Source organism: Scophthalmus maximus, chromosome 5 (genome assembly GCF_022379125.1).
Source record: "Scophthalmus maximus strain ysfricsl-2021 chromosome 5, ASM2237912v1, whole genome shotgun sequence".
Taxonomy (NCBI): domain Eukaryota; kingdom Metazoa; phylum Chordata; class Actinopteri; order Pleuronectiformes; family Scophthalmidae; genus Scophthalmus; species Scophthalmus maximus.
Window position 1 is genome coordinate 28,197,243 of NC_061519.1, and position 24,139 is coordinate 28,221,381.

The window sequence follows — 24,139 nt, forward strand, 5'->3', positions numbered from 1 at the left end:
AAGCCCCGCCCCTACACACACACACACACACACACACACACACACCTCCCCCCTGTCAGTCGCTCTCTCTCTCTCCGTTAATCCACCTCTCTCTCTCTCTCTCTCTCTCTCTCTCTGCGGTCAACTCAACATGGCGGAAATCAAATCGGGAATCTTCGCTAAAAACGTCCAGAAACGTCTGAGCCGCGCGCAGGAGAAGGTAAGAGCCGAGGAGGAGGAGGAGGAGGAGGAGGAGGAGAGGAGGAAGAGAGGAGGAGGAGAGGAGGAAGAGAGGAGGAAGAGAGGAGGAGGTGTCGCTGCTCAGAGGCTCGGGCCTGTTTAGCGTTTGTCTCTGACAATATCTAAAAATGTTCTCATAATTTTCTTATCGATCTTTGATCATCGGATATTGATCCGCACTGGGATGATGACGTCATGATGTATCCGATGAAACGAGCTATAAACAAAGAGTAAAATCATCAGAAACCGTCGGAGAACGTTTTGATTGGCTGAAGCTGATGTCGGATTAGCACTGAGCGGAACGTCACACGATGACGTCACTTGTGTGGTGAAAAATTCACACATGAATGTTTTTTTAAATAAATAACTGACGTGTTTCCATTCATCTGAACTGTCCGTGGTGCTGAAACGTGACCCGGTTCTATGGTCTGAACCCTCTGTGGTGCTGAAACGTGACCCGGTTCTATGGTCTGAACCCTCCGTGGTGCTGAAACGTGACCCGGTTCTATGGTCTGAACCCTCCGTGGTGTTGACATGTGACCCGGTTCTATAGTCTGAACCCTCCGTGGTGCTGAAACGTGACCCGGTTCTATAGTCTGAACTGTCCGTGGTGCTGAAACGTGACCCGGTTCTATGGTCTGAACCCTCCGTGGTGCTGAAACGTGACCCGGTTCTATGGTCTGAACCCTCTGTGGTGCTGAAACGTGACCCGGTTCTATGGTCTGAACCCTCCGTGGTGCTGAAACGTGACCCGGTTCTATGGTCTGAACCCTCCGTGGTGCTGAAACGTGACCCGGTTCTATAGTCTGAACCCTCCGTGGTGTTGACATGTGACCCGGTTCTATAGTCTGAACCCTCCGTGGTGTTGAAACGTGACCCGGTTCTATGGTCTGAACCCTCCGTGGTGTTAACACGTGACCCGGTTCTATGGTCTGAACCCTCTGTGGTGCTGAAACGTGACCCGCTTCTATAGTCTGAACTGTCCGTGGTGCTGAAACGTGACCCGGTTCTATAGTCTGAACCCTCCGTGGTGTTGAAATGTGACCCGGTTCTATAGTCTGAACTGTCCGTGGTGCTGAAACGTGACCCGGTTCTATGGTCTGAAACCTCCGTGGTGCTGAAACGTGACCCGGTTCTATAGTCTGAACTGTCCGTGGTGCTGAAACGTGACCCGGTTCTATGGTCTGAAACCTCCGTGGTGCTGAAACGTGACCCGGTTCTATGGTCTGAACCCTCCGTGGTGCTGAAACGTGACCCGGTTCTATAGTCTGAACTGTCCGTGGTGCTGAAACGTGACCCGGTTCTATGGTCTGAAACCTCCGTGGTGTTGAAACGTGACCCGGTTCTATGGTCTGAACCCTCCGTGGTGCTGAAACGTGACCCGGTTCTATGGTCTGAACCCTCCGTGGTGTTGACATGTGACCCGGTTCTATAGTCTGAACCCTCCGTGGTGTTGACATGTGACCCGGTTCTATAGTCTGAACCCTCCGTGGTGCTGAAACGTGACCCGGTTCTATAGTCTGAACTGTCCGTGGTGCTGAAACGTGACCCGGTTCTATAGTCTGAAACCTCCGTGGTGCTGAAACGTGACCCGGTTCTATAGTCTGAACTGTCCGTGGTGCTGAAACGTGACCCGGTTCTATAGTCTGAACTGTCCGTGGTGCTGAAACGTGACCCGGTTCTATGGTCTGAACCATCCGTGGTGCTGAAACGTGACCCGGTTCTATGGTCTGAACCCTCCGTGGTGCTGAAACGTGACCCGGTTCTATAGTCTGAACTGTCCGTGGTGCTGAAACGTGACCCGGTTCTATGGTCTGAACCATCCGTGGTGCTGTAACGTGACCCGGTTCTATGGTCTGAACCCTCTGTGGTGCTGAAACGTGACCCGGTTCTATAGTCTGAACCATCCGTGGTGCTGTAACGTGACCCGGTTCTATGGTCTGAAACCTCCGTGGTGTTGAAACGTGACCCGGTTCTATGGTCTGAACCCTCCGTGGTGTTGAAACGTGAACCGGTTCTATAGTCTGAACTGTCTGTGGTGCTGAAACGTGACCCGGTTCTATAGTCTGAACCATCCGTGGTGCTGTAACGTGACCCGGTTCTATGGTCTGAAACCTCCGTGGTGTTGAAACGTGACCCGGTTCTATAGTCTGAACTGTCCGTGGTGTTGAAACGTGACCCGGTTCTATAGTCTGAACTGTCCGTGGTGTTGAAACGTGACCCGGTTCTATAGTCTGAACCGTCCGTGGTGTTGAAACGTGACCCGGTTCTATAGTCTCAACCGTCCGTGGTATTGAAACGTGACCCGGTTCTATAGTCTGAACCCTCCGTGGTGTTGAAACGTGACCCGGTTCTATGGTCTGAACCCTCCGTGGTGCTGAAACGTGACCCGGTTCTATGGTCTGAACCCTCCGTGGTGTTGAAACGTGACCCGGTTCTATGGTCTGAACCCTCCGTGGTGCTGAAACGTGACCCGGTTCTATGGTCTGAACCCTCCGTGGTGTTGAAACGTGACCCGGTTCTATAGTCTGAAACCTCCGTGGTGTTGAAACGTGACCCGGTTCTATAGTCTGAACCGTCCGTGGTATTGAAACGTGACCCGGTTCTATAGTCTGAAGCCTCCGTGGTGTTGAAACGTGACCCGGTTCTATAGTCTGAACCCTCCGTGGTGCTGAAACGTGACCCGGTTCTATGGTCTGAACCCTCCGTGGTGTTGAAACGTGACCCGGTTCTATGGTCTGAACCCTCCGTGATGTTGAAACGTGACCCGGTTCTATGGTCTGAACCCTCCGTGGTGTTGAAACGTGACCCGGTTCTATGGTCTGAAACCTCCGTGGTGCTGAAACGTGACCCGGTTCTATAGTCTGAACCGTCCGTGGTGTTGAAACGTGACCCGGTTCTATAGTCTGAACCCTCCGTGGTGCTGAAACGTGACCCGGTTCTATGGTCTTAAACCTCCGTGGTGCTGAAACGTGACCCGGTTCTATGGTCTGAACCCTCCGTGGTGCTGAAACGTGACCCGGTTCTATGGTCTGAACCCTCCGTGGTGCTGAAACGTGACCCGGTTCTATGGTCTGAACCCTCCGTGGTGCTGAAACGTGACCCGGTTCTATAGTCTGAACCCTCCGTGGTGTTGACATGTGACCCGGTTCTATAGTCTGAACCCTCCGTGGTGCTGAAATGTGACCCGGTTCTATAGTCTGAACTGTCCGTGGTGCTGAAACGTGACCCGGTTCTATGGTCTGAAACCTCCGTGGTGCTGAAACGTGACCCGGTTCTATAGTCTGAACTGTCCGTGGTGCTGAAACGTGACCCGGTTCTATGGTCTGAAACCTCCGTGGTGCTGAAACGTGACCCGGTTCTATGGTCTGAACCCTCCGTGGTGCTGAAACGTGACCCGGTTCTATGGTCTGAACCCTCCGTGGTGCTGAAACGTGACCCGGTTCTATAGTCTGAACTGTCCGTGGTGCTGAAACGTGACCCGGTTCTATGGTCTGAAACCTCCGTGGTGTTGAAACGTGACCCGGTTCTATGGTCTGAACCCTCCGTGGTGCTGAAACGTGACCCGGTTCTATGGTCTGAACCCTCCGTGGTGTTGACATGTGACCCGGTTCTATAGTCTGAACCCTCCGTGGTGTTGACATGTGACCCGGTTCTATAGTCTGAACCCTCCGTGGTGCTGAAACGTGACCCGGTTCTATAGTCTGAACTGTCCGTGGTGCTGAAACGTGACCCGGTTCTATAGTCTGAAACCTCCGTGGTGCTGAAACGTGACCCGGTTCTATAGTCTGAACTGTCCGTGGTGCTGAAACGTCACCCGGTTCTATGGTCTGAAACCTCCGTGGTGCTGAAACGTGACCCGGTTCTATGGTCTGAACCCTCCGTGGTGCTGAAACGTGACCCGGTTCTATGGTCTGAACCCTCCGTGGTGCTGAAACGTGACCCGGTTCTATAGTCTGAACTGTCCGTGGTGCTGAAACGTGACCCGGTTCTATGGTCTGAAACCTCCGTGGTGTTGAAACGTGACCCGGTTCTATGGTCTGAACCCTCCGTGGTGTTGAAACGTGAACCGGTTCTATAGTCTGAACTGTCTGTGGTGCTGAAACGTGACCCGGTTCTATAGTCTGAACCATCCGTGGTGCTGTAACGTGACCCGGTTCTATGGTCTGAAACCTCCGTGGTGTTGAAACGTGACCCGGTTCTATAGTCTGAACTGTCCGTGGTGTTGAAACGTGACCCGGTTCTATAGTCTGAACTGTCCGTGGTGTTGAAACGTGACCCGGTTCTATAGTCTGAACCGTCCGTGGTGTTGAAACGTGACCCGGTTCTATAGTCTGAACCGTCCGTGGTGTTGAAACGTGACCCGGTTCTATGGTCTGAACCCTCCGTGGTGCTGAAACGTGACCCGGTTCTATGGTCTGAACCCTCCGTGGTGTTGAAACGTGACCCGGTTCTATGGTCTGAACCCTCCGTGGTGCTGAAACGTGACCCGGTTCTATAGTCTGAACCCTCCGTGGTGTTGAAACGTGACCCGGTTCTATGGTCTGAACCCTCCGTGGTGCTGAAACGTGACCCGGTTCTATAGTCTGAACCCTCCGTGGTGCTGAAACGTGACCCGGTTCTATGGTCTTAAACCTCCGTGGTGCTGAAACGTGACCCGGTTCTATAGTCTGAACCCTCCGTGGTGTTGAAACGTGACCCGGTTCTATAGTCTGAACCCTCCGTGGTGCTGAAACGTGACCCGGTTCTATAGTCTGAACCCTCCGTGGTGTTGAAACGTGACCCGGTTCTATAGTCTGAACCCTCCGTGGTGCTGAAACGTGACCCGGTTCTATAGTCTGAACCGTCCGTGGTATTGAAACGTGACCCGGTTCTATAGTCTGAACCCTCCGTGGTGTTGAAACGTGACCCGGTTCTATAGTCTGAACCCTCCGTGGTGCTGAAACGTGACCCGGTTCTATAGTCTGAACCCTCCTTGGTCCTGAAACGTGACCCGGTTCTATGGTCTGAACCCTCCGTGGTGTTGAAACGTGACCCGGTTCTATAGTCTGAAACCTCCGTGGTGTTGAAACGTGACCCGGTTCTATAGTCTGAACCGTCCGTGGTGCTGAAACGTGACCCGGTTCTATAGTCTGAACCGTCCGTGGTGTTGAAACGTGACCCGGTTCTATAGTCTGAACCGTTCGTGGTATTGAAACGTGACCCGGTTCTATAGTCTGAACCCTCCGTGGTGTTGAAACGTGACCCGGTTCTATAGTCTGAACCGTCCGTGGTATTGAAACGTGACCCGGTTCTATAGTCTGAAGCCTCCGTGGTGTTGAAACGTGACCCGGTTCTATAGTCTGAACCCTCCGTGGTGCTGAAACGTGACCCGGTTCTATGGTCTGAACCCTCCGTGGTGTTGAAACGTGACCCGGTTCTATGGTCTGAACCCTCCGTGGTGTTGAAACGTGACCCGGTTCTATGGTCTGAAACCTCCGTGGTGCTGAAACGTGACCCGGTTCTATAGTCTGAACTGTCCGTGGTGTTGAAACGTGACCCGGTTCTATAGTCTGAACCCTCCGTGGTGCTGAAACGTGACCCGGTTCTATGGTCTGAACCCTCCGTGGTGTTGAAACGTGACCCGGTTCTATAGTCTGAACCCTCCGTGGTGTTGAAACGTGACCCGGTTCTATGGTCTGAAACCTCCGTGGTGCTGAAACGTGACCCGGTTCTATAGTCTGAACTGTCCGTGGTGTTGAAACGTGACCCGGTTCTATAGTCTGAACCGTCCGTGGTGTTGAAACGTGACCCGGTTCTATAGTCTGAACCCTCCGTGGTGTTGAAACGTGACCCGGTTCTATGGTCTGAACCCTCCGTGGTGTTGAAACGTGACCCGGTTCTATAGTCTGAACCCTCCGTGGTGTTGAAACGTGACCCGGTTCTATAGTCTGAACCCTCCGTGGTGCTGAAACGTGACCCGGTTCTATGGTCTGAACCCTCCGTGGTGCTGAAACGTGACCCGGTTCTATAGTCTGAACCCTCCGTGGTGTTGAAACGTGACCCGGTTCTATAGTCTGAACCCTCCGTGGTGTTGAAACGTGACCCGGTTCTATAGTCTGAACCCTCCGTGGTGTTGAAACGTGACCCGGTTCTATAGTCTGAACCCTCCGTGGTGTTGAAACGTGACCCGGTTCTATAGTCTGAACCCTCCGTGGTGTTGAAACGTGACCCGGTTCTATAGTCTGAACCCTCCGTGGTGCTGAAACGTGACCCGGTTCTATGGTCTGAACCCACCGTGGTGTTGAAACGTGACCCTGTTCTATAGTCTGAACTGTCCGTGGTGCTGAAACGTGACCCGGTTCTATAGTCTGAACTGTCTGTGGTGTTGAAACGTGACCCGGTTCTATAGTCTGAACCCGCCGTGGTGTTGAAACGTGACCCGGTTCTATAGTCTGAACTGTCTGTGGTGTTGAAACGTGACCCGGTTCTATAGTCTGAACCCTCCGTGGTGTTGAAACGTGACCCGGTTCTATGGTCTGAAACCTCCGTGGTGCTGAAACGTGACCCGGTTCTATGATCTTTGTATTCCAATAATCGTTTTTCATCTTTAATGTTATGATAATCTTTTGACACAAGTAAACAAAATACAAAGTTATCTCAACAAATATAAAATGTCCCATGGTTTTGTGTACTTAGACAACAGATGTTAATTATCTCCTGTCAAATCTCTGCATGTGATTTTTTTCAGGTCCTGCAGAAGCTTGGAAAAGCAGACGAGACCAAAGATGAGCAGTTTGAACAAGTGGTCGTTAACTTCAGGAGACAGGAGGTGAAAGACGTCAGCGTCATTAACAACATCACAGACTTGAGCCAAATGCTTTACAATCACAACACAGGAAAACAAAGTGCAGAATAAAAAGAAAAACTAGAGCAAAATCCAACTCAGGTAAACGAACTGAAGAAGAACTGACAAAGACAAAGGGAAACACATACACAAGGGGGCGGGGCTAAGTGAACACAGAAACACACAAAAACAAGGCACATGAAGTGAAGACACTTGAGGAAAGTAACTTCAAAGTAAAACAGAAAACAGAGACTAAAGGAAAAAGAGTTTTCAAAGTTCTTAGGGGCAGAATCATGAAAACGAATTAAAAAAAGTATAAGAAGTGCAAAAGAAAAAGTCAGAAAATACGTTTAAGGGAAATAAGACCCTATTATTAAGCTTTTGGACCAGAGTTTGTGAGTGACAACAAGAAACACAAGAGAAAACTGCTGTTGTTACACTTCCTCAACAAGGGGGCAGCATCACAGGTTCTGAAGGAAAACAGGAAGCTTCACGTTTCACCAAAGTAAAACATCTGAGCTTTGTGTTATTAACCCATAATCTGTGTGTGTGTTAGTCTGAAGGCTCTCGGCTGCAGAGGGAGATGAAAACCTACATGACTTCTATTAAAGGTAAAAAAGTTTTTATTCAAAATAAATTGTTTGTGTCAGATGAAAAATATATACTGTATATGGTTAGAGTTTGTTTATAAGAAAGAAACTTTCATATTTATATTAAACAGGATGTTTTCAATTAATAAAATATGAATGATTTTTATTGAAGAGTCAAAACTGAATCACGACCTTTAACCTTTAAATCAGCTCCAATTATCCTTAGTTCACCTGCTCCGGTTCCCTCAGGTTCTCAGCAGGTTCCCTCAGGTTCTCTACGGTTCTCTCAGGTTTTCTCAGGTTCTCTCAGGTTCTAAGCAGGTTTTCTAAGGTTCTCCAAGTTTCTTTCAGGTTCTCTAAGGTTTGCTAAGGTTCTGTCAGGTTCTCTCGGGTTCTCAGCAGTTCGGTTCTTCAGAGCCACTTGTTGTTCTGCCTTTGTGTCCCACACTGAATATCGTCCAGCTGATGGACTGATGATGATGACAACCCAGAACACACAACACAACACAACACAACACAAAACAAAACAAAACAAAACAAAACAAAACAAAACAAAACAAAACAAAACAAAACAAAACAAAACAAAACACACAACACACAACACACTACAAACGACACACAACACACAACAAACAACACACAACACACTACAAACAACACACTACAAACAAAACACAACACATAACACACAACACACTACAAACAACACACTACAAACAAAACACAACACATAACACACAACACACTACAAACAACACACTACAAACAACACACAACACATAACACACAACAAACAACAAACAACACACTACAAACAACACACAACACATAACACACAACAAACAACAAACAACACACTACAAACAACACACAACACATAACACACAACAAACAACACACACACACACACACACTACAAACAACAAACAACAAGCAACACACTACAAACAACACACAACACAACACACAACAAACAACACACACACACACACACACTACAAACAACACACAACACACTACAAACAACAAACAACACACACACACACACACACACACACACACACACACTACAAGCAACACACAACACACTACAAACAACAAACAACAAACAACACACACACACACACACTACAAACAACACACAACACACAACACACTACAAACAACAAACAACACACAACAAACAACAAACAACACACACACACACACACACACACACACACACACTACAAACAACACACAACACACAACAAACAACACACAACACACAACAAACAACAAACAACACACACACACACACACACACACACACACTACAAACAACACACAACACACAACAAACAACACACAACACACAACACACAACAAACAACACACAACACTTATTGTCTGCTCCACTTCCTCTGAACAAAGAAAAGTTTAGTCACCATGACAACGTCAATCAGCTGATCGTTGTTGTTCCTGCAGGGATGCAGCAGGCGTCAATCAACCTGACGCAGTCGCTCCACGAAGTCTACGAACCGGACTGGCATGGAAAAGATGACGTAATGACAATCGGGAAGGTTAGAGTCGTAAAAACAAACACACACACAAACACACACACACACACAAACACACACACACACACACACACATCACACACTCTGATCACAGACACACACACACACACACACACATCACACACTCTGATCACACTCAGATCACCCACACACACATCTGACATCCAGAGATAAAACATTGTCTTTAGAGTGACTCCATGTGTATTATATATATTATACATGATATATAATATTATATATATTATATATTATATATTATATATTATATATTATATATTATGTATTATGTAGGCTCCTCATTACTACATATTAATATAAAGTAGATGTACACGACCATCACTCTGATGACATCGACTTTGTTCAACTGTCGCTCTTCTCTTAAGTCTGAGTTGTTCTTCTGAAAGAAACGTGGAGAAACAGAAGGAGGAGAAAAAAACAACAGAAAGAAAGGAAAACCGGATATTTGGTTTAAACATCATCATCATCATCTTCAGCAGGTTTCTGTGTTTTTACTTTGAGTATCAGTTTCTTCAGACGATAGATTTCCTGATCTGTCAGTTTATCTTCTCCAGCATTCACAAATCTTTTTATCAAAATCAACAAAAGACTTGAAGTTGGAAAAATAATGTTCAACTTTGACGAGTCTGAAACTCTGAGTGACGGCTCTGATGCTTCGGGTCAGACACAAGTCACAGTTTGACTTCATCCATCAGTAACACATCATCATCATCATCGTGTGTTTTCTTGCTCAGTCTGGTTTCTTCTGTCCTGCTGACCCCTGGTCTTATCTGTGACTTCACCACTGGAGCGTTTCACCGAGCCTCGATCAGACATAATGATTGAAGCTGTGATGACGTGAGTTGCTGTGTTTCCTGCAGGATTGTGATGCATTGTGGGAAGACTTCCACAACAAATTGGTGGACTCAACACTCCTAAATCTGGACGAGTACCTGCTGCAGTTCCCCGATCTGAAGGTAACAAACACGTTTTATTATAGAAACTTTAAACTTTGATTCAAAGTCTGAAACTAGAGCTCGGATGTTTCAGACTCGTGTCGCCAAGAGAAGTCGAAAACTCATCGACTACGACAGCGCTCGCCACCACGTGGAAACTCTGCAGGTGTCTGGGATGAAGAACGACCGCAAGGTTCTGAAGGTGAGTCGCTCGCTGATGAAGTCACTGTTCAGTGAATCATCATGAACACGTTATCATTGTTCTGCTCTGATCTGCTCATCAGTCGTTTGAAGTTCAACCTTTTTTTGTTTGCAGGCGGAGGATGAACTGAAAAAGGCTCAGAAAGTGTTTGATGAGCTGAACGTGGGTCTGCAGGACGAACTGCCAACTCTGTGGGACAGGTGAGTCCTGAAGGACCCGATGATGTCACTGATGGTGTCACTGATGATGTCACTGTCGTGTCTGTTGCCTCAGGCTGATTCTCACCGTTCCAACACAAAATGTTTCACATGGAAAAAAACAGATTCAGCTGCTAAAGCCAATGATGGTTAATTACATCACAGACAAACGTTTCAGCTCTTCTTTAGTCTGAACTACTGACACTGAACTACTGACACTCTGACCTACTGACACTTGATCTGTGGTGACCGCGTGAAGACCAATGATGTCATCATCTCTGTTTCCTTTCTGCTCTGCAGCCGCGTCGGCTTCTACATCAGCACCTACAAGAGTGTGACGAGTCTAGAGGCAAAGTTTCACCGAGAGATTTCGTTGGTGAGGTTTGAATGTTCAGTCTGACCCACTGTCACACCTGTGTGATGTCACACCCGTGTAACATGGTGTGATGTCACAGCTCACTGACATGAACATGTTGATCCAACCTCCCTGTCCAGGTGTGCAGGCAGCTGTACGAGGTGATGACCCGACTGGCTGAGCAGCACTCTGACAAAATGTTCACCATCCAAGGAGCTCCGAGGTCAGTGTGAAGACTTGGACCATGTGACACAGGCAGCCAATCAAAGGACTGACAGTGATCAGGTGGTTTCTGTCTCATTGGTCAGTGATTCAGGACCTTTACGACTTGCGAGAACTCCGTCACCACCCGAAGACGAGAGTCCACCTGAGAGTCCAGAAGCCTGCTCCAATCACCTGCTCCGTCCGGTCTCACCTGGACCGCCACGGCCCAGATCCCCCATACAGGTAAGTCCAGTGACATCACAGGTACATCTGTCGGTGTCTGTAGTTTGTGTCTGTGTGTGGTTTGTTTCTGTAGTTTGTCTGTGTGTAGTTTGTCTGTAGTTTGTGTCTGTAGAGTTGCGATAAGATAATAATGATTGATTAGTTTGTTGATATAAATGTGATTGATAATAATTCACTGTTCAAACTTCACATGAACTTTCTATGATTCTTTTGCTGCTCTTTTGTCTGTTGATTGGTGAGTGAAATGTAACATCACGTTATCGTTATGTGTGTTAGTGTGTGTTAGTTATGTACAGTTGATATCTGACGGTTCAGGTCATGAGATGTGACATAAGTAGTTTTACGTTTGGTTCTTCTAACATATTCATGTACCTTGGTTATGATGCATTGGACTGTCGCTGTTTGCACTACTGATATTTCCGTATCGATCAGTCAAACAGAACAAGTTCACGCACTGAACAGTCGTCAGAGTTGAAACCATGAAGCTGCTCACAGATATTTCTCTGTGAGGTCAGTCTCTGGATTGAAGTAATTAAAGTTCTGTACAGTAATATACACTGTAAACAACCAGAGACACCGAGCAGCTGCTGATGTCAGCTATGATGTCATCAGCAGCTGAACAGACGACTATGGAAGCAAATAAGAGACATAAGTCTTTGAACTTTAACAGCCACTGAATACTTAATATTGAAATATTTTATTTTGAAAAACATTTATCTGAATTTATTTATTTATTTGGAATTCACCTCTTTGAAATTATTTTACTTCGGTATTCAGATACAAAAAAATTCAGATCTCAAATTTCAAGTTACAATTTTTCAATTGCTCAAATTCAGATCGAAAAATTCTAGTTAAATATTCACACTCTCAAATTCGATGCTTAAATTCAGATCGAAAAATTCAAGTCAAATATTCACACTCTCAAATTTCGATTGCTAAAATTCAGATCGAAAAATTCACACAGTAACATCCGAGCTACCCAGGATAGGAAAAGCAATTGAGCCTGCATGCAATCGAACCTACATAAACAAACGAGTCACACAAACCATAGCTGTGTTCCAAACATACTTAGCTTCAACATACTCGATTGTACATAAACAGCAAACTTACCGGAGCGCCTTCGTTTCCCCTGGCAGTCATCTTCACAATATCCGTGCCAATTTCTTGGATCACATGACAGACAGGCCGTGCTCTGATGGGCCAGACGTCGGTTCGATTGCATGCAGGCTCAATTGCTTTTCCTATCCTGGGTAGCCCGGATGTTACTGTGTGAATTTTTCGATCTGAATTTGAGCAATCGAATTGAGAGTGTGAATATTTAACTAGAATTTTTCAATCTGAATTTGAGCAATCGAAAAATTGTAACTTGAAATCTGAATTTTTTTTTTGTAAAATAATTTCAAAGAGGTGAATTCCGAACAAATAAATTCAGATACATGTTTTTCAAAATAAAATATTTCAATATTAAGTATTCAGTGGCTGTTAAATTTCAAAGACTTATGTCTCTTATTTGCTTCCATAGACGACAATGTGACGAATGAGCCTCATTTGAAAAAATCGGATTTATTATTTATTATCACTTAGACTTCATCTGTTTTCACTGTCCATGTTTTCATCATCTGATGTGGGCGTGGCCTTTACTTGAGGGGGCGTGGCCTTTACTTGACGGGGCTGTGACCTTAACTTGACGGGGCTGTGACCTTAACTTGACGGGGCTGTGACCTTAACTTGACAGGGCATGACCTTTACTTGACGTGGCATGACCTTTACTTGACGGGGCATGACCTTTCCTTGACGGGGGCGTGAGCTTTACTTGACGGGGCTGTGACCTTAACTTGACAGGGCGTGAACTTTACTTGACGGGGCATGACTTTTACTTGACGTGGCGTGACCTTTATTTGACGGGGCATGACCTTTACTTGACAGGGCCGTGACCTTTACTTGACAGGTCGTGACCTTTACTTGGCAGGCCGTGACCTTTACTTGATGGACCTTGACCCTTGACTTGACCTAGCCCGGCTCCAGGAGGCATGACACATGATGAACAGTGTCGTGGTGTGAAGGGGAACGAGGGAGAACTGTTCTCTACAGGTTTCAGTAAGAATCCATGTTGTTTCATCCACCAGTAGAACAGTGAAACAGAAACAGTGGAACCATTAGAACATTGTTCTAAATGTAATTATATGTGTTCAAGGTTTAAGACGTCACATCATTTAAATAAACTGTGATGCTTCCTTGGAGGCATTTTCAGTTTTTTGTCTCACTGACCTGTAACATGTTGATGTGTTGATGTGTTGATGTGTTGATCTGTTCATGTGTTCATGACACACTCAGTTGGCTGTAGTGATCCTCTGTCGTGTTTTTCAGTCTTTGGGGACATTGATATTAAGGCACAGATTAATTGAGTGTGTGTGTGTGTGTGTGTGTGTGTGTGTGCGCAACAACTGTTATGACAAAACACTTTTCGGATTTGCGCCTCTAACTAGAATCTTCTCCATGGAAACAACAACTGGCCATTATGTGTACCTTTATGTTTGTGATCATTCAGGAGAGTGAATCTAAACACTTCACAACTCTATTAAATAATATAATATAGAATTTAATATATAATCATTAATATATAATTGTGTAGTATTGAACTGTATCGTTGTTGTATTGCCCTCATTTGTTTCCATTCATCCTTTTACATGCTTGAAAGTAAAGATGTTCTTCGTGATTTGATTGGTTAATGGGCTCATCGTGTCTTGCGGCAGTTTAAAAAGGGACCACCGGTGCCTCCACCGCCAAAGGCCACGCCCACCAAGGAGGTGGCAGAGGAGCAGATCATCGACCTGTTTGGAGGAGAATTCTTACCAGCACCTTCACCATCGCAGGTCTGTGGTCAGATCCTCTGTTTATTAAATATGTTGAACACATGTTGACCTGTGTTCGTCTTCATGTCATCCGCAGCCCAATGAACGTCCCGGAGAATCTCTTCTTGACCTGGACTTTGATGCTTTTCAGCCAGATGACACTGTCTCACCGATACCACAGGTTTTCTTCATTCACTGACTCCAGGGGAAAAAAAAATACAGGAATGAACAACAATAACAAGCTAGATGAATATAATGTAATGTAAAAATCAGATTTGTTATCATCGTGATGACATGCGCTCTGCCCCTTGCAGACGGCTGTTCCATGGGACATGTGGTCGGTGAGTCGACTCTTTGATTTGATGTCATAGTTACTTACATGAATGTAAACTCTGATTATTATTGAGGATAAATTAAAACATATGGGATGAATGAAAAGGAGAAGTTGGTCAAGTAACTTTACAAAGTCATATCTTTCAAAAAAGAATATTGAACAGACAGACTCGTGTTTTTTTCTCTGTTTTTTTAAAGGCAAACTCCCAAACAGCTCAGCCTGTAAGTATCCATCACAACAACACATCATCAGAACCTGATCAATATATTTCAAACCCACAAACAAATTTCATTTCCCATGTTTGCATTTTTGTATCTTTTAATTAGCTCTTTTGATGCCGGTGACACCAAAGTGAATACTCGTGAGACGAGACCTGTTTGTGTTGTTAGTGTTAATTTATCCATAATTCTTAGACATGAGTCATAAAATTGAGATGTTGATCTGTTTTTTAGTTGCAGCCATGATCAGTGTGTACGTCCATGATTCAGCTGAACTCTGTGGCCTTCAGTGAAACTTGAACCTGTCATACCTGCAGGCTGCAGAAGGTGGCTTCGTCGCCGACTGGTCCGCAGACTTTGGTTCAATGTCAACAAATGGCGAGACCTCGTCGAGTGCCGAGGCCCCTGGGGCCACAGGGCTGGAGGAGGTGCAGGGCGAGACGCAGGGCTGGTCCCAGGGAGGTGGAGACAGAGCCACATCTCCTCAGGACAGTGAGGCAGCCACAGCAGCTGAACATGAGGTTAGCAAGTGGGACTCTCAAACTTACCCCAACATTCATCCCACTGCAGTCAGAGGTGATGAAGACCAGACAGGGCAGGCGGATTCAGGGCTGGCAGATCGCAGGAAGTCCACCCCAGGACTGATATTCACCAATGAGTATGGAGAACAGATTGAGGACAACACAGAGGACAGAGGAGAGAAGTGGTCCAGGTCTCCTGATGGTTCTGGGTCTGAATATGAGACTGCTGAGGAGTGGGGTGAGGGAGGTCAGGGGGGAGGCTGGGTGAGTGCTGATGACGAACTGTCATGTGCCTCAGATGGGTGGGGAGGTCGAGAAGAGCTGCTTGGAAAAAAGACTGAGAGAGATCTTTGTGAAACTCAAGGTCCTTCTGGGGAAACACAGGAAGGAGGTGTGTTTGATTCAGATCCTTTTGCTGAAACAACAGGAGAAGGTGCGTTTGATTTAGTTTCTTCTCCGGACACACAGGGAGGAGGTGCGTTTGATTCAGTTCCCTTTGCTGAAACAATGGGAGAAGGTGTGTTTGATTTAGTTCCTTCAAGTGAAACACAGGGAGGAGGTGCGTTTGATTCAGTTCCCTTTGCTGAAAGACAGGGAGGAGGTGCGTTTGTTTCAGATCCTTTTGCTGAAACTATGGGAGAAGGTGCGTTTGATTTAGTTCCTTCAAGTGAAACACAGGCAGGAGGTGCGTTTGATTCAGTTCCCTTTGCTGAAACACAGGGAGGAGGTGCGTTTGATTTAGTTCCTTCTCGGGAAACACAGGGAGGAGGTGCGTTTGATTCAGATCCTTTTGCTGAAACTATGGGAGAAGGTGCGTTTGATTTAGTTCCTTCAAGTGAAACACAGGCAGGAGGTGCGTTTGATTCAGTTCCCTTTGCTGAAACACAGGGAGAAGGTGCGTTTGTTTCAGATCCTTTTGCTGAAACTATGGGAGAAGGTGCGTTTGATTCAGATCCTTTTGCTGAAACACAGGGAGAAGGTGCGTTTGATTCAGTTCCCTTTGCTGAAAGACAGGGAGGAGGTGCGTTTGTTTCAGATCCTTTTGCTGAAACTATGGGAGAAGGTGCGTTTGATTCAGATCCTTTTGCTGAAACACAGGGAGAAGGTGAGTTTGATTCAGTTCCCTTTGCTGAAACACAGGGAGGAGGTGCGTTTGTTTCAGATCCTTTTGCTGAAACACAGGGAGGAGGTGCGTTTGATTCAGATCCTTTTGCTGAAACAATGGGAGGAGGTGCGTTTGATTCAGATCCTTTTGCTGAAACACAGGGAGGAGGTGCGTTTGATTCAGATCCTTTTGCTGAAACACAGGGAGGAGGTGCGTTTGATTCAGATCCTTTTGCTGAAACAATGGGAGGAGGTGCGTTTGATTCAGATCCTTTTGCTGAAACACAGGGAGGAGGTGCGTTTGATTCAGATCCTTTTGCTGAAACACAGGGAGGAGGTGAATCAACAAAATGTGGAAACAAGGGGTGTGGATTTGACTTTGATCAGTTTGATGAAATGTCAGGGGAGGGTGGGGTTAGTTTCAGTGGGGAGGGGAGTGGGTGGGATGCAGACCCTTTCGCCAACAGTTTCCCAGCAGCCACTTCAGGGACTGAGCGTCCTGCCTCCAGCACCGTGTCCTGGCAGGAACTTAGTGAAAACAGTGGCTTCGAGTCGTCGGTCGCTCAACAAAACTCTGTGTCCTTCTATGGAACCACAGCAGAAGGAATTAAAGACACAAACATTCCCAGAAATCCCAAAGAACCAGAAAATTCAGACATGTCGGAAGACGAGGATGCAAACCGAAGAATTGGAAAGTTGTACCAAGAGCTAGATACAGAAAAGGAAGAGGTACTTGACTTTGTCCGCTCTTCAGTGTGGTAGATTAGCACAGATTAGAAATCAAACCCTGTCCTGTCCTCAATCCTCCCACACACCAACAGAGTCAAAGTAGTTTTCCTGAAAACCTGGATCCTGCCGCTTCTGCTCCTTTGTCTGCTTGTTCATTTAGTCATCTTCCCTGAAAGCTTCTAATACTAACTTGTGTCTCTGCAAAATAGGTCAAGTGACCAAAGCATTTAATTAATTTTCACAAGTAATTTTACAAAGAAATTTAAAATTACATCCATTGTCCAGAAACATGAAAATGAATTTTACTGAGATGAATGAAGAGACATCAGTCGTTCTGATCTCTGTTTCCGTCACTGAGATCTGAGATGGAATAAATACATGATGACCTGTTTGGTCCAATGTTTTATAAGAAAAGTAGGAAGTGATTTTGGCAGCTGTTTCTCTGTATCAAAATTAAAGTCCTTAAACAGAGGTCATAGGTCCCAGCATATATTCCCCACCCTCTAATGTCTTGTCTCCTCATGTCTCATGTCCCAGATCTTGCAGTAATGTAAATTTTGTTTGTGGATCTTGATCTTTAGTTTGAACTCTTCTTCTCCATTTTAACACATGCACTCTGAAGGATGCTTCTGCACCGCCATGTTTTGCTGATTTTGATAAGATGGTGAGTTGTATTTCTAGGTTAAGCATGTGCAATGTTTCATTGAAGGTACCCTAACCCTTTTTTAAATCAATATTCTGATCAACTTTTTTCAGGTTGTAACGCTAACTTTTAAACTTAAAGCTTTAACTGACCTCAAGCTTTTCAGAGACTTGATATTAAGCCTGTAAACTTTAATTGTCCAAGACTCTTTTGTGACATTTTAGTGGCCAAAATGCCACATTGATGTTTCATCCCCTTCCTCTGTACAAGAACGATGTTAACGCTGAATCAGCCTCAGAGAGACAAGCTGCTACCCCAATAGAACCCGCTGAGGAACTACAACCAACTCCCCCTGCTGGTGAGGTGGAGGAACTGTCAGCCCCCCCTGCTGGTGAGGTGGAGGAACGTCCAGCTCCCCCTGCTGGTGAGGTGGAGGAACTGTCAGCCCCCCCTGCTGGTGAGGTGGAGGAACGTCCAGCTCCCCCTGCTGGTGTGGTGGAGGAACGTCCAGCTCCCCTTGCTGGTGTGGTGGAGGAACGTCCAGCTCCCCCTGCTGGTGTGGTGGAGGAACGTCCAGCTCCCCCTGCTGGTGTGGTGGAGGAACCTCCAGCTCCTCCTGCTGGTGAGGTGGAGGATCGTCCAGCTCCCCCTGCTGGTGTGGTGGAGGAACGTCCAGCTCCCCCTGCTGGTGAGGTGGAGGATCGTCCAGCTCCCCCTGCTGGTGTGGTGGAGGAACGTCCAGCTCCCCCTGCTGGTGAGGTGGAGGATTGTCCAGCTCCCCCTGCTGGTGTGGTGGAGGAACGTCCAGCTCCCCCTGCTGGTGTGGTGGAGGAACGTCCAGCTCCCCCTGCTGGGGAAGAAGATACAGCAGAAAGTTCAGGCAGTTCGAAGGAGGAGAATCCAGATGTGAGTGAACATGTTGATCTCAGCATATTAATTACATGACTGACATGTCTGATCAACTAATCATCATCATCATCATCATCATCATCATCACCTTTACCATCATCATCATCACCTATACCATCATCATCATAATCATCATCATCCTCTTCATCATGTGTCTGTGGCCCACATCCATAAAGTTTTGACTGTTCTCTGCAGGATTCAGAAGACGGCGATTTAACTGCTACTGTTCTCATCTTGACCCTGATGTTATGGAGATAACCCTAACCCTAAACTCGGTCAACAAGGATGTTTTGATGCATGTTATAATGATGAACAGGATTTTTTTTGTTATCTTTTCTGCAGCAAATTCTGTAAGATCATATAATTTCTCTGTGCACACAGATTCCTCCAGAGGCCAATACACCCCCAGGTGAAGCAGCTGCATCGGTAACTAACCATCTCAATGAGAGAGAAGGACAAAACCAAAACGTGATGTTTATTAGCTAGTCCTATAAATACACAACAGAAGTGGAAATGTAGTTTAATAATCAATGAGAATCAAAGTGTCAAGTCTTAACATGACTATAAATACAGCCATAAACACTAATATATGTTATTAGTTGAATTTTAAAGTAGGAAACGTGACATGAACAGATGAGGAAGTAGACGAAGAGTCTTTTATTTTGATGTAATTAATTTCAACAATGAAAATACAACAGAGTCAAAGAAAGTCAATGATCTCTGGTTTTGTTACTCAAACTTTTTTATGGTCACTGATTCATCTTAAGTTTTACTTCTCTGTTTTTGTAATATATGTAAAGGTGTGACGCATTGTTGTTTGTTTATTTTCTTAAAACTATAATTTAGCATTTCAAACTTTTGTGCATTTGTACATGGAAGGTTGGTTAAAATGATTTTCAATCATTATTTTTGTTAAAATTTGTTACAGATTATTATTGATCACACATCAACAAATCCAATGTATTGTTTTGTTTCTAACAGATTTATCAGTGGACTTTATGTGTGTGTGTGCACATACATTTTTTTTCTGTTGTGTGTGTTTGTGAAAGTAAAAGATAATTATGTAAGTTTGTTCCCTGCAGGAAAACATGTCAATCCCCTCTGTGGTGATTGAACCCGCATCCAGTAATGAAGGTGATGATGACCGCGATGCTGACATCATCTCTCCCACGTCCGTCAGTGACAACGGTGTTACGGGTCAGAACCAGACCATACAACACATGAGTCCATCTGGAGGAGTGTCGGGACAACCTGATGACTTTCTGTACAAGGTAGCTGCAAACTTGCAAAGCATCTAATTAGAAAAACAAGCTGTATATATATATATATATATATATATATATATATATATATATACACAGTTAGGGTTGATTTTAACTCTATCCTTAAATGACTCTATCCTTAAATGATGATTTCATTTGAGGGGTAAAAACTATCCACACCTACCTGACCCAATGTTAAAAAGTCATCCCCCATTTTCTAAATCATCAATAAACCAAATTTAAGTGATGGTTAACTTCAATGGCACTGGCACCATCCAGGCCTGATTACTGCCAAACCTCTTCAGTTTAAATGTCCCTTCAATAGAACCAGTCAGAGTGAAAAATCGACCCACCTTGCAGTGAAATAAAGAAACGGAAGAACAGATGTGAAACAAAGCCATTCTTAAGGCTCTGGGACGCCAGCGAACTGTGATGATAATGAATATTGTCTGTGAATGGGAAAAACTTCACAGGATTGGTCAGCTGACAGGTAACAACTCATCATGTAGGTCACACAAGAGCTCAGAGGAACATGTAAAGTTAAAATTTCCCAATAACAACATCGTGGTGGTATTGTGATGGTCTATGGTTGATTTCCTGCTTCAGAACCTGCATCAACTTACCATCAATGATGGAACCATGTTTGCTCTGTACCAGAAAATCCTGATGGAGAATATCGGACCATCAGTTTATGACCCAAAGCTCCGGTGCAGTGTCTTTAAGCACAGAACAAAGAAACACAAGAATTTCTATTTCTGAAATTAGATGGTTTTTCAGTGGCGGAGGGAAAGTCCTGACATGACACACACACACACACACACACACACACACACGCTGTATTTTGTGTTCATTCACATCGTCTTTATTTTACATTAAAATCAATTTGATAATCAGAAACATGGTTAAAACGTTTTCACAGTTATGATACAGTATGAACACATAAAAATGATCAGTACTTGTGGATGTTGTTTTTTGTCCTGCAGGTGGAGACACTGCATGACTTTGAGGCTGCAAATTCAGATGAGCTTGAACTGAAGAGAGGTGATGTGGTGTTAGTCGTTCCGACTGCTTCAGCAGAGGATCAGGTGAGAACTGTAGGTGCCACGAGTCAGTGAAGAGATTGTTAACAGTAACCCAGGCTGATAGTTGTGTTTTTGTTTTTGCAGGATGCTGGCTGGCTCACAGGGATCAAGGAAAGTGATTGGTTAACACTCGGAGCTGGAGCTCACAAAGGACTGTTCCCAGAAAACTTTACCCAGCGTCTGGAATAAGAAGTTTCTTTAGCTGGTTGAGAAAATGAGAAGCAATTTGAAAGACTGGTGTCCAATCACTGCAGTCCAGTCAGCATGTAGCTAACCCTTTCCTTGAGAACCCAATAGTCCCCTGCAGCTGTCTGATAGATAAAACTCTATGTTATACGGAAAATAAAAGTCTAATAAATATTAGTTCTATTCTCCCAACAGAAGTGGAAATTAAAAAGCATGATGTGACAGTGTGGTCTACCTTTTCTGGAACGCAATTTTTTTTGAAAGAAAACATGTGTACGATTTTTGCTGATGTTTTATTTTGTACGTGTTTACACCTACAAAACAAAAAGAAAAAAAGATAAACTGCACCTTCTCTGTGTGTTATACTGATTTAGTTGCTCTGCTGTGGAATATACCAGAAAATGTAGTGGTGTGATCCATTTTAATGTTTGGGTGTAAAGTGAAACTCTTGAGTCATTGTTTTTCAGATGCATCATTGCTGTAATCTTGAAACAATGTTAGTGTATTTCTGTAATATGGTTGTGTGTGTGTGTGTTGATCTTTCTTTAGCATATGTTGCAATTGATGATCTTATAAATGATTGTGGCTTTTCTTTTTCAAATAACATTTAAATTATTAAGTACGGGCAAGCAAAGCAATGCAGCATGATAATCTCCAATATTTTATCAAAGTAAATATTTCGAGATGTAATAAAAACAAAGAACCCATCAATTATTAAACATTGTATATCAGTATAAGTCACATCTTATCAAATTATATTTACAAGAATATTTGAAAGTGTTATCAGCTAATTATGCATAAATGTATGACTGAAGGGAAGGTATTTACAAATCCAATATGCAATCAATGTTGTCAGTATATTTTCAGTTTCCTAACCCTAACAATTCTGTGGATGAACAAATATGATGTCACTTCCTTTGATATTTAATGTAACCCTTGAAAGACCTATGTACAAACCGTAACCATTCATGTCATGATAAATAAATGACAGTCACTAAGGTATGAAGGGTCTCTGGGATGGTTATTGTTCAATATACAATATGTCACCTATGGGAGGCCTCTGAAAATTTAGATTTAGATTTCGGGTTAGGTTAGGGGAACTGAGCCCATCTCCCGAAGGAGACGGAAATGGCACTCTCCACCCACCGAGTCCCATCACTTCGGTCCCAGGACGGAGCAAAGTGCGTTCAAATTGAGGTAAGTATAAAAATAGTAGGCAAAACTGTGCCTTACGAAAAAAAATTATTGGTGTCCGGCTTTTCTGGCAACGTTTCGACCTATCTTGGTCTCCATCAGGCCAGCGGGACACATACAGCTCATAATTAGCGTCAATTCATGGGACGTAACAATACAGCTTGAGCGATCCTGTCTGCTCGATGTGCGTATATGAAATGGGCTCCCTTCCTGGGGCTCCTCCTTTTATACTCTCTGAGCAGCTCCTCCTCTTAACTCTGTTTAGTTTTTCGTGAAGCCTGTTAATCCCATAATCCCCAATACCTAATGGATTTGCCCAAATTTAGGGTCAAGATCAGGGTAGGGAATGTGGTTAGGTTTGGAAAATTATCTCGATGAGACCTCCCGGTTCATCTGAGATGTACTGATTTGCTTCCACCCCACATCCATCGGTTCTGACAGAGTGGTGAATCGGTTCGGATTGTGGTGTAGGCGAGGAACCAGAGGCAGTGCACTGGCCGACGCCCGTCGACTGCAACTCTCTTACTACTTGCATGCAGCACCATGTGTCCTCTTATTTTCAATAGTATTTGTGCCTAGAAGAATAAGAAAAATAAAATGTGCTTACACTGTCCAAAGCTGGAATTGAACTGCCAACCTTTGGGTTTTAGGCCATGCAACTTTACCTGGTGTACTACTACCATTTTTCTGTCCCTAATTGATTAATTATTTGTTTTTTGGATTTCCATAAGAGGATTTGTAATTGTTTTTAGGTACTGGGGTTTCAGTTGTGCTGGATTCTGAGTTTTTAAGTTTAGGATCCCATGACTGGGATAGTTTGTAATATCAACAAATTGAGATTGGTTTTCAGTTGTGCTGGTCGGTTCAGTCTGAAGATGCAGGACAGGAGGATGGTGATTCTTGCTGGGTTAGGTTAGGGGAACTGAGCCCATCTCCCGGAGGAGATGGAAATGGCACTCTCCACCCACCCAGTCCCATCACTTCGGTCCCAGGACGGAGCAAAGTGCGTTCAAATTGAGGTATGTATTAATGTACTTTACGAAAAGTAGGCAAGACTGCGCCTTAGGGTTAGGTAAACGATCCTGAACCTGTCTCCCGAAGGAAACAGGGAATGCACTCTCCACCCACCCATCCCCGTCATCCCGGTCCCGGAACGGCTGGCGGTCCCGACGGCGGCGTCCACCACGTCGGACCAGAGTCCAGCCAACATCAAAATGACCCATGTCAGTGGGTAAGGTAGGGTTAGGACGAGGGTAATGGCCTGGTCCTCCCCATGGAGGCCCAGGAAATGCACGGTCCTTCCCCCTGGTCCCTCTTCCTCCCCGGTCCCCAGAAGAGCCGTCCCGGTTTTGCGGTTGGGGTCGCTGGTGAAGGGTCTGGTCACGGAAGCGACCCCGTCTGCCGTAACGGACCTGCTGCCATTCCCCCTCGTTGGCAGTGGAAAACATAACAATAATAAAAAAAGTGAAAAAAAGTTTTTTTCGTATCTTTTATTTTTCAATGTTTCTATCTCTTTAATAATCAAAGAGACCTTACCAAATAAGGTTTTAATAAATAAAAGGAAGCTTAACCCCTTAATAAAATACAAGAATAAAAAAATAAAAAACAAAAAAAACAAAAAAACAAAAAAAACAAAAAAAACCTCCCTGTTAATCAACGAAAAAAAAGTGCCCCTGTGCGACGTTTCGACACTTCCGTGTCTTCTTCAGGCTGGGCACTTCAGCAAACGGTAGACAAAAGTCTAATCAATCAAAAAA

At 44.9% G+C, this 24,139-nt stretch overlaps 1 protein-coding gene across 1 annotated transcript; it reads left to right on the forward strand.

Annotated features, from left to right (window-relative positions):
- Positions 1–28: 28 nt before the first annotated feature.
- amph (amphiphysin) lies at positions 29–22,190 on the forward strand. The gene is made up of 20 exons (XM_047332183.1): positions 29–199; positions 6,950–7,030; positions 7,602–7,656; positions 9,103–9,197; positions 10,073–10,168; positions 10,242–10,349; positions 10,464–10,549; positions 10,847–10,922; positions 11,042–11,124; positions 11,210–11,348; positions 14,102–14,221; positions 14,298–14,381; positions 14,515–14,541; positions 14,732–14,755; positions 15,070–15,273; positions 17,729–17,770; positions 19,040–19,084; positions 19,741–19,929; positions 20,904–21,005; positions 21,087–22,190. Exons 1-20 carry the CDS (start codon positions 131–133, stop codon positions 21,189–21,191), a joined length of 1,830 nt encoding a protein of 609 aa, XP_047188139.1. The 5' UTR covers positions 29–130; the 3' UTR covers positions 21,192–22,190.
- The last annotated feature ends 1,949 nt before the right edge of the window (positions 22,191–24,139 follow it).